Source organism: Aythya marila, assembly GCF_965140915.1.
Source record: "Aythya marila genome assembly, chromosome: 17".
NCBI classification, from domain to species: domain Eukaryota; kingdom Metazoa; phylum Chordata; class Aves; order Anseriformes; family Anatidae; genus Aythya; species Aythya marila.
Window position 1 is genome coordinate 14,389,300 of NC_139058.1, and position 20,644 is coordinate 14,409,943.

Consider the following 20,644-nt stretch of genomic DNA (forward strand, 5'->3'; position numbering starts at 1 on the left):
CAAATATGATCAACAGTTACCTATCATCCTCTGTTAAAAAATCCGCCATCCATTTTTAACATAGGAAGAGCCTTCAGAGAGCTGCACATTTGATCAACTAACAAGACCAGATATCCTTTAAAGAAAGATCTGTGCTGCTGACTGGCAAAAAAATATCTGAGATGTTTGACAGTGCTGAAAGTCACCAAATGCTGTCTAAAGATGAAGGTGCCTGTTAAGAACAGGGCCTACCATGACCAAAATCTTTCAGAACTTCTATACGCTATACTACATTGCTGTAATATGAAAATGAACTCAGAGTGAAGCAATGGCCCAGAAACATCTTCATTGTGATGTTGGGGCTGTTGTGGCCCTATAGACATCGTAGAAAAATAAAACAAAACAAAACAAAACAAAACAAAACAAACAAACAAAAAAAAAACAGGTCTTAGTACACTTAAAGTTTTGTCAGATTATCACCCAGAGTACTAAAGAGTCAAAAGCTACATCTGCAAGCATATTCAGTATAGATAGGAAGAATTTGCTCAGTTGCTCTGGTTTGTGAGGCTTCAGCAGTATTGCTGTGAAAGAAATCAGCTTTATTCACAGCTGCAGGTAAACCCACATTACAATTTTTATCTGATCAATGTTGAGTAGGCTCAGCAAGACTGAGCTTCCCATAGAACTAAATAACATAATTATTGTATGCAATGCAACATAATCTGCCTGCAGCAAATGCACTAGAAATTTAAAATCCTAGCTAAAACACTAAATTCAGCCATTCAACATTATCTTTTCCATACACTAAAAGGTTAAGGAAATTAAATGTCTTCAGACCTAACCTGTAGCTCTACTACTTCAATTCAGGACAACTAACAACTAGCCAAAAATATAGTTTTAATTCAGCTGAAACAATTTGGCAGCTAGCATCTAAATTAACTTACTTTCATCCTTTAGTGATATTACAACACTATGGGAGAAATATCTTTAAATATTTTACAGATGTTAGTCATTGATTCCTTTGCACTGCCACAGGTTTGACTCCTATGCACTGCCTCAGGTTTATTTCTGGTAACTTACTATGAGAAAGCAAAACAAATTTAAAAAGATGACCAAAATGTCTAAAATCCTCACTGGAGGCAGGAAGCACATCTTTTAATTCTAAAGCACAGCTTCATTACACCTGCTCTAGTTTTACCTTCCATACAAGTTCACTTTCAAACCATTTTGTGTATTAGTATAAAAAAAATGCAGCTAAAATAAAAATGTAAAAATAGGTTTAAAAATAAAATATTGTCTATATATTTGCAAAGAACAAAACAGAATGAGAAAACAGAAACATATTTGCCCATTCAGATTTTATGTCTCATAAAATTGACTTCCTGCAAAGTTTTCATTCTCCTGTAAAGAGAAAGCAGAGATAAGACTGATAGAGAGACCCAAACACATTACCCAAAGAAAACAATGAAGCTTTAGTACTGTTTTAGTGTAAGTAAGAATTTGTTTCATATGACACAGCTGCCTAGTCATACCCTTTCCACTGGTTAGATAAAGGCTATGGGTTGCCTTTTCTAGACTCTGGCTAATTAGCTCTTGGCTAACACGGTGCATGCTTCCCTCTTCAGTGAGGTTCAGTCTTGCCACTTCCTCAGAAATCATAATACTTGATTTGAAAATCATGGGGCTGGAGGAAAGAGGTTCCAAGAGCTTCTCTTGCTTGTGAAAAGAGAGGCAATTAGAAATAATAACTTTCAAATGCATCAAACATGGTCTTTAAAAACAAAAACACAAACAAAACAAAACAAAACAAAAACAGTATGTGTAAAACAGATTTTCAGTTGCTATAAACTATTGATAACAGTTTGCATTAAGAAAAAAATAAGTGACTAGAATTGGACTAACTCAGTGCATATCCTCTTAGAAAACTCTCCTAGCTGCTTTCACTTTTGCGACAAAAAGTGGAGCACATGCTGAGTGAGTTGGACTTGTAGCTGCTAGCAGAACTCTGAACTTTGGAAGTCAGAGCACTGGAAACACTTCCACTTCCACAGTTCAGACCTGTTGTGAAAAGCCTTTACAACTGCTAGATTTGCACCTTCTTATCTCTATGAAAGTCAGAAGTCCTCTGACATAGGTTCAGTTTGGAAAGAATTATTGCGGTATCTCACATGAGCAAGAGGAAGTATTTAGAAATGAACATGCGAATAAAATAGTACTAGTAATTCTAACAACTTACTGCAGGTCCAATTATGCCCAGATGGACACTGGGATCCTTTCTGTGCCAATCTAAAACAGAAGAACGTCTTTTTATTAATCAAAATTACTAATTTTAAATATTATTTTAAAGCACAAGAAATACTCTTCCTTCTCTAAAATCAATGTAAATAGCTTCATGTATAAAGTAGAACTAGGCAAATATTGTATTACTACCTAAAGGACAGATTTCATGCTCTGCTCTCAGATTACTCCTCAGAATTCAAATGATTAGTATATCTAAAATTTAATATTCAGCATTTCTGCTTCATGAAATCTCTTATGATTCAAGGGTTATTTAACTAAGCTCAGATATTAATTTTGAATCATCTCACGAAAACAATGCTCTATTGTGACCCTATAGTGACCCTAGCCACTAAGACAAAATGATTTGAAATTTTCCTCTTATGTAAAGGCATATTTGGAAGCAACTGCAACCACTGTAATTAATAGTCAGTTATAATGTACACAGAGAAATCTGCCATTCTTCCACGACCAGAATAGAACCCCATCACAAAACCAATACTTGACATTAATAAACTACTTTTGTTACTGAACATCACAAGGCAGTGAAGGCTCATAAAAGTAAACAGAACAGCTGAGGCTAAATTCCCAGCTTGGAATACCCAAACCTTTTACAGATACAAGCTGAGAACCTAGCAAACCATTCACTTATGTGACTATAAGAAAACTTCATAATGATGGGTGGTAAAATTTGCTTCTAACTTTAGTGGTATTACTTAGCACACATGCCAATCAGTCTAACAGCCACAGGACAGTAAGATAAAAAAAGTTATTTTGAAGTAGGTGAATCCTTCTTTTGTCTTCCATTAATATTGTATGTATCAGAAAAACAGTTTTACCAACAAGTAAAGGCATCAAATAGTGCTTTGATTTTAATGCTGTTATTCCCAGCAGGCTGAAAAAGATGCAGTACAGAAATAATGCATTGAACAGATCAATGGTTACATGTGCATTTTAAAAATATAAATATATTATGAAGTTTTCTGCAATGAATAAGACAGCTTATGCCAAACTTGTAAACACAAAAAGAATTTTTTCTACATCCAGGAACAAAACAAATACCAAATACCTACCTGAAAATACATCTACTAAATACAGAGGGTCTTTGACTCTCCGAAGTCCACATATCAAAAGAAACACGTGTAAATTGTCTCTATCTGTAGGAATGTCTGTAACAAAACATTTTAAAAATCTGAATGCAGATAAAAAAGTTAAATCACTCTAAATCGTTTCATGAATAAGCACATACAATGGTAACAGCAGTATCAGGGTGGATTCTGAAAACTTCTCATTATGGTTCCCTCTGTTTCTTGCTCTCACACTAATCCTCAGATCAACTCACTGGAGAACTTAATCATGCATATCATTCTACAGTGCATATGAGTTCATTTCAAGAGGCAGTGAATGTGCAGGATTTGGAGAAATAAATTGGTAGTCAGTATTCTTCAACACCCGAAATCAGCTTTGACTGACTGGGCAACTATACAAATCAGTGTGTTTCTCAGTTCTTCTACCCATAAGAATAAATATGCATTCAAAATATGCATTCATATAATAATTCAACACCTGTTTCAAGGATATTGTGAGGCTTGGTCAGATACACGTTGTTATAAAAGATCAGCTAAATGTCTAATAGTTATCTATCCCTAACATGCCAACACTAATACAGAATATTTAACTAGAAGTTAAATTATTCCAAAGCATTTATTTTAATGCTATTGTAAAGAAATGCAAATAAAAAAATATATAGGAATATTTTTTAATATAATAAATTTATTTTGGAAAAAATCTCAACATGTTCATTTTTAACATCGAAAATCCCTCTTGCAAATATACCACAATAACCCACAAAAAACATTTTGCAGGCTATCTTAAAAAAGGAAGGTCAGATGTATGTTTTTGCATTTGCCATTGGCTATATAACAGCACAATTAATTCAGAACATACTTCTAAAGAAGGGTCACTTAGTGATGAATTTTGGTAAAATGTGTTTATAATAAAATAATTCAGATGTGCTGAATGAACACACTCATAACAACATAATTTAATAAACTCTAGAGAGGGTGCAATGTTCTCTGATTTATTGTACAGAGCAGATTAGCTTGCTGTCCTTCAGTGCATGTTTTTATTGAGCTCATGGCAAGGATAGATAACATTATCTAACACTAGTCAGCTGAACAGTGGAGGACTTGTTAGTGTTAGGTCAGAGATTGGACTCAGTGATCTTGGAGGTCTCTTCCAACCTAGATGATTCTGTGATTCTGTAACAAGGAGCATCAAACTGTAGCTCTTCAGGGTGTCTGTGGGACATTAATGCATTGGCCACACACTGGGACTATGTCACATAGCTACCAGGAGGGCTCTGCTGCATGGTCAGATTTTCTCTCGATGGAATGTGTGATTAACAGAGGAAGGCAGCAGAATGGTTGTGGTGGCTCTGCCATCCCCTGCTGCTGAACACTGCAGAGCTCCCTTCTCTGAGGCTTCCTCTTCCCTTTCGCTTCCACTCTCCACCAGCCGCAGCAGCACCTCAGCTGCTATACGGCATGACTGAATTGCTGCAGTTTGGAATCTGAGATCACCCAAACTTGGTACCAACTTACATTTCTTTACCGTGTTGTATTACTTAACTGCAGGGTCTGCTCCAGGCCCTGGAAAAAACAGGAATGTCTCTTCTTGTGTCAAGGGACTGGCTTAATATGAGCTTTGCAACAAACCTCTCTATGGCAGGGGGTAAAAGCCAGAAGAGTGGTGCATACTAAGCTGCTATTACTTTTAAAATTAAAATCCAGTTCAGGGACTTTTAAATGGTCCCTGTCACAGGGTTCATTATTAAGTCAGTTCCATTTAACTTAAACAGCTTGAGCTGTCAAGAGTGGCTGAAGCAGACACGGTAAGTAATATTTTACTGGTTATTGGACCAAGAAATAATTTGTAATTTATAATACAGAAACATTTGGATTGAAAAAGCCATTCTTCTGGTGCAATGGTCCATTAATTCTATTTGTTTTTAATACATGCAGCAGTGGTCTCAATTCATGACAAACTGAAACAAATTACTATAACATGGCGACAAAATTGAGATTGCATTTTAACTATCCATATGGCACAAATATTCATTTTACATTATGAACTCCCACCTATTGATGTTCAGCTCTGGCTATTTTGGAACAAGCTTAAAGTTACCACTGAAGGCTCAGTGAGACAGTAGTGAGAAATCAGGTCTCCCTGTTCTCACGTAGAGATTACAAAATTATTGCACTCTTGATCTGACAGCATACTAATCAACATTAACCATGCTTAAAATAACTGCTTCTTCTCTCTTAATATCTTTTTGTTTCTATCTTAAAGCTTTCAGTCTTTTCATTTTATTAGACAAGGGTTTAAAGTGTTCTAACAATGAAAAGCCCTAACAGAGCAACTCTATGCAGTCCTGATTATCATTCTGATCCCCATACAAAAAAACTTAAACCAAAACAGAAATGGGAAAAAGGCCCTACAGACTGTAATTACACTTTGAAATTTGGATTTTTCCATTCAGATCCATGGCCTTTAAAGGTATTTCTCCTAAGAATCTCATGACTAACAGTTTAATTACTTCACTAGTGAAACTACCTAAAAAAATGTTCATTAAAGAAAATAGTCCACTTATTTGATTTATTATTTTGAATAGACATTCACAAGCCTGAATTAAAACTGGCAGATTGCCCCCTTCATGAAACTGTAGAAAGCACTACTTCTCTATTATGGAATGTTTCTCACTTTTCTCTCAGATAGAAGATATTGGGCACACTGCACTAGAGATTGGATTCTGCACGGCATTTCTAAAAGCTGTCAAAGAAGGGCTATTCAGGAAAGGATTTGCCTCTGCCACTCAATTTAGTGAAGTGAGAGTCAGTTGCAGTTTTACTTTATTGTATGCTGTAGATCATAGTTATCACCTAATTCATTTTTACAGGCAGACTCTCACCAATTCAATCCACTTAGAAACATATAAAGACATTCCTGACAAGACTGCATTACCAGCACATCACAGCCCCTGCTCAGTGTTGGGAGTTTACTCACTCTGTCTACTTAAGAACAAAGTTAAGAAGCACCTGTGTATTTATTAGTTTTCTACTCATTCACTTAAAATAGTTAGATTTACACATCATGATGACGCCTGCATAGTTGTGTTTTTTTTTTTTTTTCTGACCTGTTGCTCTCTCAAGCCTTGTCAGCACCCCTACTGTGAGAAAAAAAATACAACCTTTTGTACTAGAAAGCAATAATTTTAGTATGTCTTCTCCTCACAAGAACACTAACAAGGGGGACATCTTAACAGAATAACTGCAATAGCTGCCTTTAACAGCTATAGCCAACAGCTGGGTGAAAACGTATTTGAAAGAAGACATTTTTGATTTTTCCTGGAGCATAAACAGAGTTTCAGTATCTGAGTTTTTGCTATCATTCTGTCTTCCCCAGATAGGCTACTTAATCAGTTGTAAAATACAACAGCCCCATGTGATTCATTTCTGAAATGGAAATACACCACTATGTCACAATCAACTGACTTGCTGTTTTGATACATTCAGTGTGTGGCTGTATTGTTTGAATAACATGCAACACCCAAATAACAAAGAAATGCTTGTGTCTCTTTTTCCCGGCTTCTGTTAGTGTTACGAAAAGATTTGAAACAGCACAATGTGCTTCATTACCTCCTAGCTCACGCATCCTTCTGTTTGCTTTGCAAAGCAAATATAAAATGGAAAGATTTGTCCATACTCACTGGCAAGAAAAAAAAAAAAAGAAAAAAAAAGAAAAAAAAAACCTGCATTTTCTGAAGTATGCAGCCATACTTCAAAATCACTGTACATTAAATACAAGTCTTGCCACTGTAATCAACATCTTCTTCACTGTCAAAAATAATTGTTTAATATCAGTAAGAGATGCTCCTTTAAATGTGCTTTGTTAGTATTCATCTATGGCTGTAGTCTGACTTGTTAAGTTGTCCTTATCTATAAAAAACAGCTGTACGTTGGCCATGGCCAGTCTTGATCGTGCTTAGCAGGTTACTTGTTTAGCAAGATGTGAAAGGTCAAAACAACAAGAGTGATTGATAGGATTATGGAAACTCATTCCTTTCGTCAGCTTGACAGTATGCTGAGCTGATATACCACACAGAACTATAGGGATTGTGACAAATGAACTGCAGGTAAACTGAAATGAATCAGCCACAGTGGCAGATTAAGACTGACATGGAACTCCCACAGTCATGCAACTCCTTTTTTATGATACAGCAGAGTGGGTATGATGCTGCTCAAATCTGAAACACAACAATGCAGCGTTGGAACGTGTAATTTCAGAGTGGAATTGCATGATCAAAACAGTACCTTGTTTTGATCTGTGTGCTCGGGTAGCTGTTGCTGATATTGGAACCTGGCACAAAATGCATAATCTAATAGATGAAATGTGATTAATAATCAGGACTTGTGTCCTCCTGATGGCTGTGATTCTGAGTCATGGTGTGCCCTAGAGAAAGTTTCTCAAATCTAGACTTACCCATCTGGATTTACCCATTCATCTGCAAGCAGATTGAATCCTTGACACAAAGCAATGTACAGGGTTTAATTTTTAGTAAACTGTTTGGAGGTCTTTAGTTACAAGACAGAATGAGAGAACGGACTATATTAAAAGCATACAGAGAAAAACATCTTCATAATACAACACTTTCCTGCTGAAGCATGCTGAAGTTTGTTATTTAAGATTTCATTGGCTCTTGGTTTGTTTTTTATCTGAAATTGTGTAACTGTCACATCCACTATTTTTAGGAAAAACAATAATTTTACTATTATGATACACTATGACAGTTTACACTTGGGCCCTTTAAAAAATCTATACTTAAATGCCAGGATAGCATAACGTGAACACAGGCAAATGGCATGAAAATCAGAATAATTTCTGAAGCATTAATAAGGACATCATTTTTCTGAGAAAGTCAAGAATAAGTAGAGATGTCATCCAAATAGATTTTGAAAGAGTAGATTCATTTAACTCCATGTCTCTAGGTACTATCAGGCAAAAAATGTAGTAATCATAGATGTACGGTTTAAAAAAAAAACTGCAAATCTTTAATCTTACTGAAAAGCTGCAGGCCTCAAAGTGAGTGAGTAATATCAAGCATTAGCTTGCTAAGAGTTACAGACGCAATTTAAGAACATTGTATCTTAAGTGACCTATTTTAGAATCATACAATCTCCTGAGCTGGAAAGGACACATGAGGATCATTAAGTCCAGCTCCTGACTCCACACAATGCAACCTAGGAGTTTCTTACCACATGCTCAAATGTAGAAAATAAGTGTTTTTCTTATTTAAAAGTATTTTTTGTACTTTTGTAGGGTGTTTTCAAAACATATGTTGGGTAGATGAGCTTTCTCAGTTCATTAGTATAGTCTTTGTTAACAATCTCCTTCACATGATGTCTGTGTTTATTAGGGTTTACAGCTTCACCCACATTCCACTGAGATCAAAAGGAGCCTTTCATCAAGGTATGAAGACTCTGTGATTTAAAATAGCTATATCGCATCCTTGAGCTAAGTTGTTAAAGAAGATCAGTGTCAGTTTTTGCATTTTCTTAGACTGTCTTGTCATTTCCTGTCATTCAGTTTTCAGTAAAAGCCAAAACTTTCATTGCCTCTCCAAAGTCTACAGACAAGCACCTTAAATTGCTAACAAAACTGATATAGATTCCTAGATTATAAGGTCAGAGAAAACCATTTTGAATATGTGGTCTGACCTCCAAAGCGACACAGGCTGTAGTACTTTCACAGAATCACAGAATCACAGAATTTCTAGGTTGGAAAAGACCTCAAGATCATCGAGTCCAACCTCTGACCTAACGCTAACAGTCCCCACTAAACCATATCCCTAAGCTCTACATCTAAATGTCTTTTAAAGACTTCCAGGGATGGTGACTCCACCACTTCCCTGGGCAGCATGTTCCGATGTCTAACAACCCTTTCGGTAAAGAAGTTCTTCCTAAGATCCAACCCAAAACTTCCCTGGTGCAACTTAAGCCCATTCCCCCTCGTCCTGTCACCAGGCACGTGGGAGAACAGACCAACGCCCACCTCATTACAGCCTCCTTTAAGGTACCTGTAGAGAGCAATAAGGTCACCCCTGAGCCTCCTTTTCTTCATACTGAACAAGCCCAGCTCCCTCAGCCGCTCTTCGTAGGACTTGTTCTCCAGGCCCCTCACCAGCTTCATCGCCCTTCTCTGGACTCGCTCGAGCACCTTGATGTCCTTCTTGTAGCGAGGGGCCCAAAACTGAACACAGTACTCGAGGTGCGGCCTCACCAGAGCTGAGTACAGGGGGACGATCACCTCCCTAGCCCTGCTGGTCACACTGTTCCTGATACAAGCCAGGATGCCGTTGGCCTTCTTGACCACCTGAGCACACTGCTGGCTCATATTCAGCTGACTATCCACCAATACTCCCAGGTCCTTCTCTGCCTGGCAGCTTTCCAACCACTCATCTCCCAGCCTGTAGCTCTGCTTGGGGTTGTTGCACCCCAGGTGCAAGACCCGGCACTTGGTGTTGTTGAACTTCATGCAGTTGACCTCAGCCCATCGGTGCAGCCTTTCCAGATCCTCCTGCAGAGCTTTCCTACCCTCAAGCAGATCGACACACACACCTAACTTGGTGTCATCTGCAAACTTACTGAGGGTGCACTCGATGCCCTCGTCCAGATCATCGATGAAGATATTAAAGAGGACCGGCCCCAGTACTGAGCCCTGGGGGACACCACTAGTGACTGGCCTCCGACTGGATTTGACTCCATTCACCACGACTCTTTGGGCCCGGCTATCCAGCCAGTTTCTAACCCAACGAAGCATGCGCCAGTACAAGCCAAGAGCAGCCAGTTTCTTGAGGAGAATGCTGTGGGAAACGGTGTCAAAAGCCTTGCTGAAGTCAAGGTAGACCACAGCCACAGCCTTTCCCTCATCCACCCAGTGTGTCACTTTGTCATAGAAGGAGATCAGGTTCGTCAGGCAGGACCTGCCTTTCATAAACCCATGCTGACGGGGTCTGATCGCCTGGTGGCCCTGCAAGTGCTGCGTGATGACTCTCAGGAGGATCTGCTCCATGAGTTTCCCTGGCACTGAGGTCAAACTGACAGGCCTGCAGTTCCCCGGGTCTGCCCTCCGGCCCTTCTTGTAGATGGGCGTCACACTTGCGAGCCGCCAGTCAACTGGGACCTCCCCCGATAGGCAGGACTGCTGATAAATGATGGACAGTGGCTTGGCCAGCTCCTCTGCCAGTTCTCTCAGTACCATTGGGTGGATGCCATCCGGCCCCATCGACTTGTGCACATCCAAGTGCCATAGCAGGTCACCAACCATTTCCTCCTGGATAGTGAGGGTCATATTCTGCTCCCCATCCCCTTCCACCAGCTCAGGGTACTGGGTATCCAGAGAACAACCGGTATTGCCGCTAAAGACTGAGGCGAAGAAGGCATTAAGCACCTCCACCTTTTCCTCATCTCTTGTAAATAAGTTTCCCCCCGCATCCAGTAAAGGATGGAGATTCTCCTTAGTCCTCCTTTTTGTGTTGACGTATTTATAAAAACATTTTTGTTATCTTTAACGGCAGTAGTCAGATTGAGCTCCAGATGAGCTTTGGCCTTTCTAATTTTGTCCCTGCACAGCCTCGCTACATCCTTATAGTCCTCCCTAGTGGCCTGCCCACTTTTCCAAAGATTATAAACCCTCTTTTTCCTGCTAAGCTCAAGCCACAATTCTCTGTTCAGCCAGGCTGGTCTTCTTCCCCGCCAGCTCGTCTTTGGGCATGTGGGGACAGACCGTTCCTGCGCCATTAAGATTTTCCTCTTGAAGAGCGCCCAGCCTTCCTGGACTGCTCTGCCCTTCAGAACCGCCTCCCAAGGGACTCCACCAACCAGTGTCCTGAACAGGTCATAGTCAGCCCTCCGGAAGTCCAATACAGTGGTTTTATTGGTCCCCTTCTGACTTCGCCAAGAATGGAGAACTCCACCATTTCATGGTCACTGCCCAAGACAGCTCCCGACAATCACATCCTCCACCAGTCCTTCTCTGTTTGTGAAGAGAAGGTCTAGCGGGGCGCCACCCCTGGTAGGCTCACTAACCAGCTGCGTCAGGAAGCTATCTTCCACGCTCTCCAGAACCTCCTAGACTGCTTTCTCTGGGCTGTGTTGTGCTTCCAGGATATGTCAGGGAAGTTGAAGTCCCCCACGAGAACAAGCACTGAAGATTTCGCAACTTCTGTCAGCTGCCTGTAGAACTCCTCATCCGTCTCCTCATCCTGGTTCGGCGGTCTATAGCAGACCCCGACCAGGACGCTAGCCTTGTTGGCCTTCCCGGTGATCCTAACCCAAAGGGACTTGACCTTGTCATTCCCAGCCTTGAGTTCTACAATATTGAAAGATTCTCTAATATAGAGAGCCACACCATTTCCTAAATAGTCTCAAGTTACTAAATAAACTGAAAAGGTTGTCTTCTTGAAGTCTGTGTTGGAATTTAGACTTGGTTTGTTTGTTTGTTTTTTTTTTTTTTTGCTTTGCCTACTGTTGTTTGCCATCTCTCATCCACATAAGAGAAACACTGTGAAGCTGATTGTAACTAGAATGCAAAATGTCTTTAACCCCCCTCCCCTTTTTTTTTAAGATTTCACCAATAAATATTTTAACAGCCAGCCACTGAAAATAATGCAGCTAGCACACGACAACTATGCAAATATCACCTCTGAAACTCTCAAGTCTGCTGCTGAGGCTATGAAAAAATACAAATTCCATGATTTTTGCATTAAGTTGGCATTACACCCATAACAACAACAATAAAAAAACTTTTCACAGCACAGATTCAGCTTATATTAGGCAATTACCACTTATGTTAGCCACCCAAATGATCAAATGGAATGTACAAATGTAGTGGGATTGCTTAGCTTTTGATTCAGTACCATTTAGTTTTGGGGGCTAGGTAGGAAGTCTCTGACAGTGAAATGTATTTGATGCACTCTGCCACTCACTGAATCTGCCATTAAATTCTTCTGGAAGCCATTATCCTAACTTAAATAGACAATTTATATAGCAGTGTGACATTTAACATCAAGCAAATGGTATAGTTTTTCTGTGACTGAATAATTCAGTACAAAGAATATCCATACCATGTGTGTTCTATAAAATAAGTCCTGAAATATTCTAAAGGGCCTAATTCATTTTAAAGAATAATTTCACAATGTATGGGGCTGATCACCAAGGATGTTTAACATGGATAGCTCAAATGCACTGCAATTTGCATTGTAGGGCAGTTTCTTTTCATTCAGTCCTGGGAACCGCATATCTGATATAAATTCAAGGAGACTACTAAAGATATAGGCAAGAGTTATCTGGAGAAATATTTCCCACAAAAATCATTAATTCCCTTTAGGTATGGAATAGATCTTCATGACAGAAGTGTGGGTTTTTCATTTGTTTGTTTTTAAAAGATCATAAATGCCAAGTGAATGAGATTGGACAGCTTTATCTGCATAAAAGTTAAGGATCTTTTCAAGTGCACTTCATTGTGCAAGCCAGCACTGTCAAAATGGTATTCTTCTGAGCAAAATTGCCGCCTTCTTTCTTTTTTTTTTCTACTGATTGCTCTGCATTAGGAGAATTGTAAATATTTCAAACACCTTGAAACTGCAAATCCCCAGAAGAGCAATTCAAAGGGAAGTTCTAATAAGTGCAAAGGTACCGTCAAGAACCTGCCTCCATGTGCAATATTAAGAGAAGTGGAAATTTTAGCCTGCCACCAGAGATAGAAATAGAGACAAGACTGATAAAATAAATGAGTTCCAGATTCTTTTCAGTGGTGCCCTGTGACAGGATAAGAGGCAAAGGGCACAAAGTGAAACACAGGAAGTTCCACCTGAATATGAGAAAACACTTCTTTCTTGTGAGGGTGACAGAGTACTGGAAGAGGTTGCCCAGACAGGCTGTGTAATCTCTTTCTCTGGAGATATTCAAAACCTTCCTGGATGTGACCCTGTGCGATGTGCTCTAGGTGACTCTGCTTTGGCAGGACTTGATGATCTCCAGAGGTTCCTTTCCAACTTCAACCCTTCTGTGAGTTGAAACAGTCATAAAAAGAAAAGCAAAACAAAACCACCGAATAACATGATGCCAGTTTTCAAGCTATTATTTAACAGGCACAAATGTTAGAGTTGCATTTTAGTTTGCTTTTCATGTACTTTATGAATTATTTTGTGCTTTTGTATTAGTACACATTAGGCAAAAGACTGCCTCTAATATATTAGATGATATGCACTTAGGGGGAGCTCCCCCCTCCCTGATCTGTTGACTGCACTTTTAATCATAGACTAGTTAGACATGAGGTCCAATCAATGCTAGGGCTGTGCTAGCAAGTGACAAATCATTTCACTTCAGAAAAATATTAATCTTAGTGGTGCTGTGCTTGTGGGCCATGATTTACTGAGAACAAAATAACTTCACGATGCTCAATTTAAAATTAGACACCCATTTTGAAGAATGGTGCACATTTACTGGTATGATAAAGCAATTGGAAAGTGAGGATTCATTAGTAACAGAGGGAAGAGCTGTAATATAAGAGATCAGATTGATGACTATAACACTGAAATATTTTTACCACTGTAAAATGCATACAAATTATTTTGGGGAAAGGCAGATACATTAAAGTATTTAAAGTATTGCCAAGATCAGGTGACTAAATTAGGTCATCTGGCTTACATGCTGTTACATGAGTGAAAACAGAGACAAACACTAGATCAAGACCAAATATTAAAACATCAAAACATTTTTCCCTTCTTCACCACTTTTTCACTTCACCTGCAATTCTGCAATAGAAATCCTCAGTTTCTATCACACAGCTGTGAAGCACAGCGTGGCCAGGTGTTGGTGCTTAGGTCTAACTAACTTCATAGGGGTACTGACCCATACCATGAATATTTTATCTTTTGATGCAATTCAGTACTGGACAAACCTTCAGTCTAGAGATGGTCTGAATAGTTTACTAAACTGTGAGAAGTGTGTGATTGATGTTCTACCTGAATCTAATATTTTAAAATTTTTGTATCATGAGGCCCTGTTACTACATAATCAGTTAACCTTCTCATTCTAAAATTCTTTCAAGAATGATATCTATTAATTATAAATATGGCAAATACAGAAAAGTGAGTAATACCTGCATTTTGTAGAAATCTACACCAGTCAAATGTTTCACTGGGTGTAGTCTTGATTCCTGTGTTGAAAAAAAAGAGAAAAGCAGCTTGTTTGACTGGTGCCTATATGGCTGAACTATGCCTCCTAAAGTCTTGCCCTAAGAAAACATATTTCTCTCAGGCACATTGAATTCTATATACAGCTGTTCACACCTCAAGCTTTCCTCTTCCCAACAATTTCAGGTTGCCTGCACAATCCTTCTATAATAATCAAATTGAAATGGAATTGAAAATTTCACACAATCACACTGTGTATGAACCACTTTAGTAATCCACAGAAATAAGCCCCTTTACACCATGCTAAATTTGGCCCTGCAAATCTACATACAAGATACTGTTTTCTGAAGATCATTATTCCAAAACAGATACAGTTCGGCTCAGGCTCAAGTCATTAACATAAGGCAAAACAACTGAATTAAATCAATATCAAAAATATTTTTTGATATTATTTGCTTTGCCTTAAGGATTATTTTAATAATTAAATGACTTTAGTAATTTATTTAATCTCTCAGTTATCTATTATCTCATAAGAAGCTTAAATACAGACTAAACATCAATTAAATACACCTCATTGAGTAATTTCAAAATAAATTTCAAAAATTTTTTTATTATTTGAAAAAAAATATATAAAAAATGCAATAACTTTTGGAATCTATAGACAATTACTTGTAGATAAATTAAACTGAGAGCTGTAGATTAAGTAAACAAACCTAAAAGGCTGAGGAGAATGTTCCTTAGACTACTCACTTAAGTAATATACCCTGACTTAGATACTTGCTGATACTTGAATGTCTTAGTTAATATTTCAAAACTCTCACCTTGAGTTTGGACATAGATTTTCTTCCGAGTATCTGGCTTTAAAAGAAAGAGAAGAAAAGTGACTTGTGGTGTGTCATAAAAGATCTGTTCAGTCTTTAAAAAAAACACATGCTCATCAGTGTGATTTTCTTTCAACAAAAAAAAGAAATGACCATTAGAAAGGAACATTTTAGTAAGACCACAGGCAACAAAGACAGCAATTTAAATTACATTTACTATTACATTTACTATGAAAATTTACAGTGTCAATGAATCCATTTTGTAATTAACACAATTACCAGATTAGTAGAAACATGTTTTTTATGTTTAATCGTAGTTTCTCAAAATCATTAACCTGCTTATGGCACAGAAAAAGAAAAAATTTCCCTAGAATAAAAAAGATTTTAAACTATAAAACAGCCCTAGCTCCCAAACACTCTGGTTTCTAAAGAAAAAGTACAGCTGGTCTCAAAATCACAGTTATATTTATCCATAATAAAATGTTTAAACACATCAGGCATGAAACAAGCCCTACATACCTCTAACCTTTTTTAAGATTGCTGTCAAATATATGTAGATACTTGTCTAAACGGGAAAATTGGCCAGTACTAGGTATTGCAGAATATTCCCAAATAAGAATTGCACAATAAATTATTTTAAAATAGATACAGTAAAAGGGGTGTTATATTTCCAAAGTTATTCCTGAAGTGCTACTACACTAGTTATTTATGTGATTAACTGAGTTCTTACTTCATTATCTTTCTATAACTCCAATCATGAATTTGTAAAATGCTAGTCATTTTTTTCACGAAAACACAGAAATAGCCATGGGATCTTTCCAAATGGGGAAACAAAACAAAACAAAAGCAAACAAACAAAAAAAAACACTCTTCCCCTCTAGCAAGAACAACATAGTTTCTCTGAGCTCAAAGTATTCGCAAAAGCTTTGTGTTCAGACAGTTCCTATTTCTTTTAAAAGCTGGCTGCAATGCCTGTATAGGAGTAAACCAAAGCATTTGTCAAGTTGTGTATTCTCTAATAGATTAGCTCAATATTACCTTGGAAGTTTCAGTTTGAAATTACATTCTTTCAAGCAGTTCTAGTAGCTATTGCTTAACGTAGCATCACAGTGACTCAAAAGGAACAACCTTCCTTAGAGCACCAGTCTTTGCTGTCTTTGGGCTAAAACCAGACTCCTCCTTAGCGCCCGTTTCATCACATACAGACACCCAGTCCCTTAGCAGGCTGTGACTCTATGAGTCACTGATTATTTGTCTACCACAGCTCTTTCTAAAGGGCAAATAGGAAAAGGACTCTCAGACTGCCACCCCAACCCACTTTTGAACACATGGCTGATACACAGATGATACACTGCTGAATTCCTCAAGCTAAGTATTGCTATGCAACCCTGCCTCTTAATGTGGAAAGCTGGTGGAATGAGTAACACAAACAGAGTTAAACAAGGTAGAGCATCACCTATACTGTCGGATCATGTCAAGCTGCACATTAGTTTTCCCTTGTCCTCTCCCACCTCCATTGCATTCTTAGCAGCAGACTGCAGCTTGTGAAATCACACCTGCAGGACAATGACTTTAGGAAGGAAGAGAGCTTGTACTAGGAGAATGAGAACGCAGAAACAAAGTGCTAAAGCAACCAAGTCCTGAACCAGTCAGCTCAGGAAATAAGTCAAGGAACTGACTTTTTTTCACTTGCAAAGATTTTGTTTTATTCATTCCAACATTTCTATGTGACTGCCCCTACAGTTCACTACTGGGTCGTAACAGTCTATTTTAGTTACCAAAAATGAACTGGAAAAAGAAAAATGGAAGAAGAAATTGACAGAAAGGAGGTCAGAAAACTGAATAATCATCAACAAGCAGTTCACAGGAGGGGAAGAGGGCAATTTCTGAGAATCAAAGTGAATTAGCTACATCACAAAAACTACATGAATAAGCAGGAAATCCATTAATATATGAAGTGGGGAAAATGTAATGCTGTTTATTCTACAGTAGAAGATTAAGTATATCTTTCAAAAGCTGTATGAACTTCTGTTTTCAACTGATTAAAAAAAATAAATAAAAGGTTTCATGGGTTATTTTATTACTTAACAATTCTTCAACCTTTTTTAACCTATGAATAAGCAGCACTTTAAATTAAATTGCATTCTCCAATCCTAAAAAATGCTTTATAAATGATAGAGACAGCACTGCAAAATGGAGGCCAACTGCAAAATTTTAATTTGCAAGACAAATAGAAGAACTGAAATTCAGAGCTAGGACACAAATGCAAACAAAGAAAATGTGGAAAAAAGCAGATGGAGCAGAGGGCAGCTTAACCCAGCCTTGTCTCTATAGCTAATACACTGCATAATTCTGCTTCAGACTTTGGTGGGTGAAGATGTGGTTTAAGTTCCCCAAAACCGCTAAGTTTCAAAAATAAGCTGAAGTTAAGCATTTGGTTTCATGCTTTATCAGACCTGTAATAGCTCTATGGTGAGTAAATATATTCCTGCCAGGGTTTAGATCACCAAGAAGAAAAGAGCAGGGACATTGTTTAACATGGTATACAGATGTATTCACACTTTATAGATAAATTTTATATTTTGTTCTTTATTTTAAATAGTGGGGAGAGTGGAAAAATGAAAAGGAATGCTAATAAAACTAGCTGAGGTAATTCTTATGCACCACTTTTACATTATTGAAATAAAACGCTGACCATAAGCATGGGATCTTTTACAGTACTTCGCACTTACTTGGAATACAGATTATTACAAAACCTATATTATGTACTTCATAATTAAAGGTAATTTATCCAGTGTAATAGAAAATAAGTTGTTGGAAGATACACCCCTTAAGCATAATGCTATTGCTTACATGTCTGTAATTTAAATTATTAATCGACTGTCTAACTAATACAGCACACATTACAGGAATAATGCAGTTCACATTAGGGTGAGTTACTATGTAAAGAGTGTTGATATTCTGTGATATGGAAATATGTATTTATGTTTTTCAATGTTTGAAACTAAATGTACAGCATTTGCTCTTACCCTTTATATGAAGATACAGCTGCAAAAAAGAATTCAAAATCTTAGGATTTAAGACACAGGTCAGCAGGTGATATTTCAGTTTAGGACTTAGACTTGCCTCCAGTTCCCTGTCTGCCAAGACCTACTCCAAAACACTGAATGAGTCTCAAACCAGGAACACAAAGGTGTTTAGGTAAAATCAATTAAGTCAAGTTCTTAAAAACATAAGTGCTGACTCAAAAATATTTCAAAGTTAAAGTTTGCTTCTCCTTTTCATACTCTGTTAACTTTTGTCTTTTTCTAGTATAAGATCTATGACAGAAGCCGTGCCCTTTCCTGTTTACCCATCATAATTGTAGTAACTATTAAAACCCATGAAGTTAATTGTACTAACTATTAAAACCAAGTTATTTTTATAATGTAACTACCAAATCCTCTATGTGCCTAGATCAAAAATCAATTCATGCTGAAAGAAAGCATTAAAAATTATATTGTTGTGTTGTCCAGGCTCCAGCTCTCAGTGATTTTCTTTAGGCAAAGGTGTATTAATGATTATATTATGATGAAAATTAAAACTGAAAAGACATCCAGCAGTTAGTTTATACTTCTTACATTTATTGTTCATCATAGACTCATAAAATCTGCTGAGTTGGAAGCGACCCATAAGAATTATTGAGTCTAACTCCTGACTCCATACAGTTTCTCACCTCAAATATAGAAAATAAAAGTATTTTTCTTACCAATACTTCACAAGCTAAGGTGAGTGGCGCTAATAGCTGGCAGAGGGTGGTTCCAACTTTCTCTTTTTATTCCAGTATATTGCCCCTTACTGACAGCCAGTTACTGATTTCCCATCCCTAGCCCTGGTGCTCATTGCAGTTCTCTGTGATCCGGTACAAGACTTTAGGCAACACATTACTTGGACAACTAACCTCACACACACACACCAAACAGCTGAGCTAACAAGCCCTACTGCCTGGTGTGGAGTGTGGATTGTTTCACAGGTCAGCGGTGCTGTCTCACACTACCCAAAAGCACTCCTTGTACTCAAATGACCAGCAGCTCTTTATTGTCTTCCTCCATTCTTCAGAAAACAGGATTGAGCACTGCCGACTTCCAGGATTTGTCTCATTTTTTTTCCACTGGCAGCCTGCTATGAACTCAACCACAGAAAGGTGAAAATGCTGATCCAGTCTATTTTCCAACAGGAGCATCAGATACTATCAATAACTACAGTGAATGAAGTAGACTTGCAATACAGTAGACATAACTGAGCTACTAAATAAAGAGAAAGAGAACTAAACATACTTATTCTAATACTGTAGTCATGGTTTCTGGGCAAAGAATGAATGTGTAGAAATAAACCAAGAGATGAAGGGAATTCTATTTGCTGTCAGCCAATCCATTTTTAATACATATAACCTCTAGGTATCAGTTATTATTGTGTTGGGTCTGTCTGAGCTGGAGTCACCTTTTCCCTGCAGCAGCCCGCACAGTGCTGTACTCTGCACTTGTAGCTGGAACAGCACTGATATCACTCCAGTGTTGTGCCTATTGCTGCGTAGTGCTGGCACAGCATCAGGACTCCTTCCAAGCCCCCAAGAGCCAGCAGGCTGGGGGTGGGCAAGTGATGGGGAGGGGACATTGCCGGGGCAGCTGACCTAAACCAACCAAAGGGATATTCCATAACACCTGATGTCACACTCAGAAATAAAAGGGGGGGCTCTCGTGGGGGAGGGGGCTGTTCCTCCTGAACAACCACTACGCGTTTGAGGCCCTGCTTCACCGGACGTGGCCGAACACCGCTCGCTGATGGGAAGTAGAGAATAATTTTTTCTCTCTCTGTGCTTCCGCGCGGACTGATTGTTTCTTTTGTTTCTGTTTTTCCTCCCCACTCCCTTTCCCTTTAATTACAGAATCACAGAATCACAGAATCACAGAATTTTCTAGGTTGGAAGAGACCTCAGGGTCATCGAGTCCAACCTCTGACCTAACGCTAACAGCCCTCCACTAAACCATATCCCTAAGCTCTACGTCTAAACGTCTTTTGAAGACTTCCAGGGATGGTGACTCCACCACTTCCCTGGGCAGCCTGTTCCAGTGCCTCACAACCCTTTCAGTGAAGAAGTTCTTCCTAACATCTAACCTAAAACTCCCCTGGCTCAACTTAAGCCCATTCCCCCTCGTCCTGTCACCAGGCACGTGGGAGAACAGGCCAACCCCCACCTCGCTACAGCCTCCCTTGAGGTACCTAAAAAGAGCGATAAGGTCACCCCTGAGCCTCCTCTTCTCCAGGCTGAACA

At 38.5% G+C, this 20,644-nt stretch overlaps 1 protein-coding gene across 1 annotated transcript in view; it reads right to left on the reverse strand.

Annotated features, from left to right (window-relative positions):
* GLT1D1 (glycosyltransferase 1 domain containing 1) overlaps window positions 1-20,644 on the reverse strand; it is a 67,721-nt gene that overhangs the window by 23,965 nt on the left and 23,112 nt on the right. The window contains exons 5-8 of the mRNA XM_082773840.1: window positions 15,334-15,370; window positions 14,479-14,535; window positions 3,330-3,425; window positions 2,216-2,265 (exon numbers count right to left, since the gene is read on the reverse strand). Coding sequence (XP_082629966.1) covers window positions 2,216-2,265; window positions 3,330-3,425; window positions 14,479-14,535; window positions 15,334-15,370 — 240 coding nt within the window. The remainder of the gene's footprint in view (window positions 1-2,215; window positions 2,266-3,329; window positions 3,426-14,478; window positions 14,536-15,333; window positions 15,371-20,644) is intronic.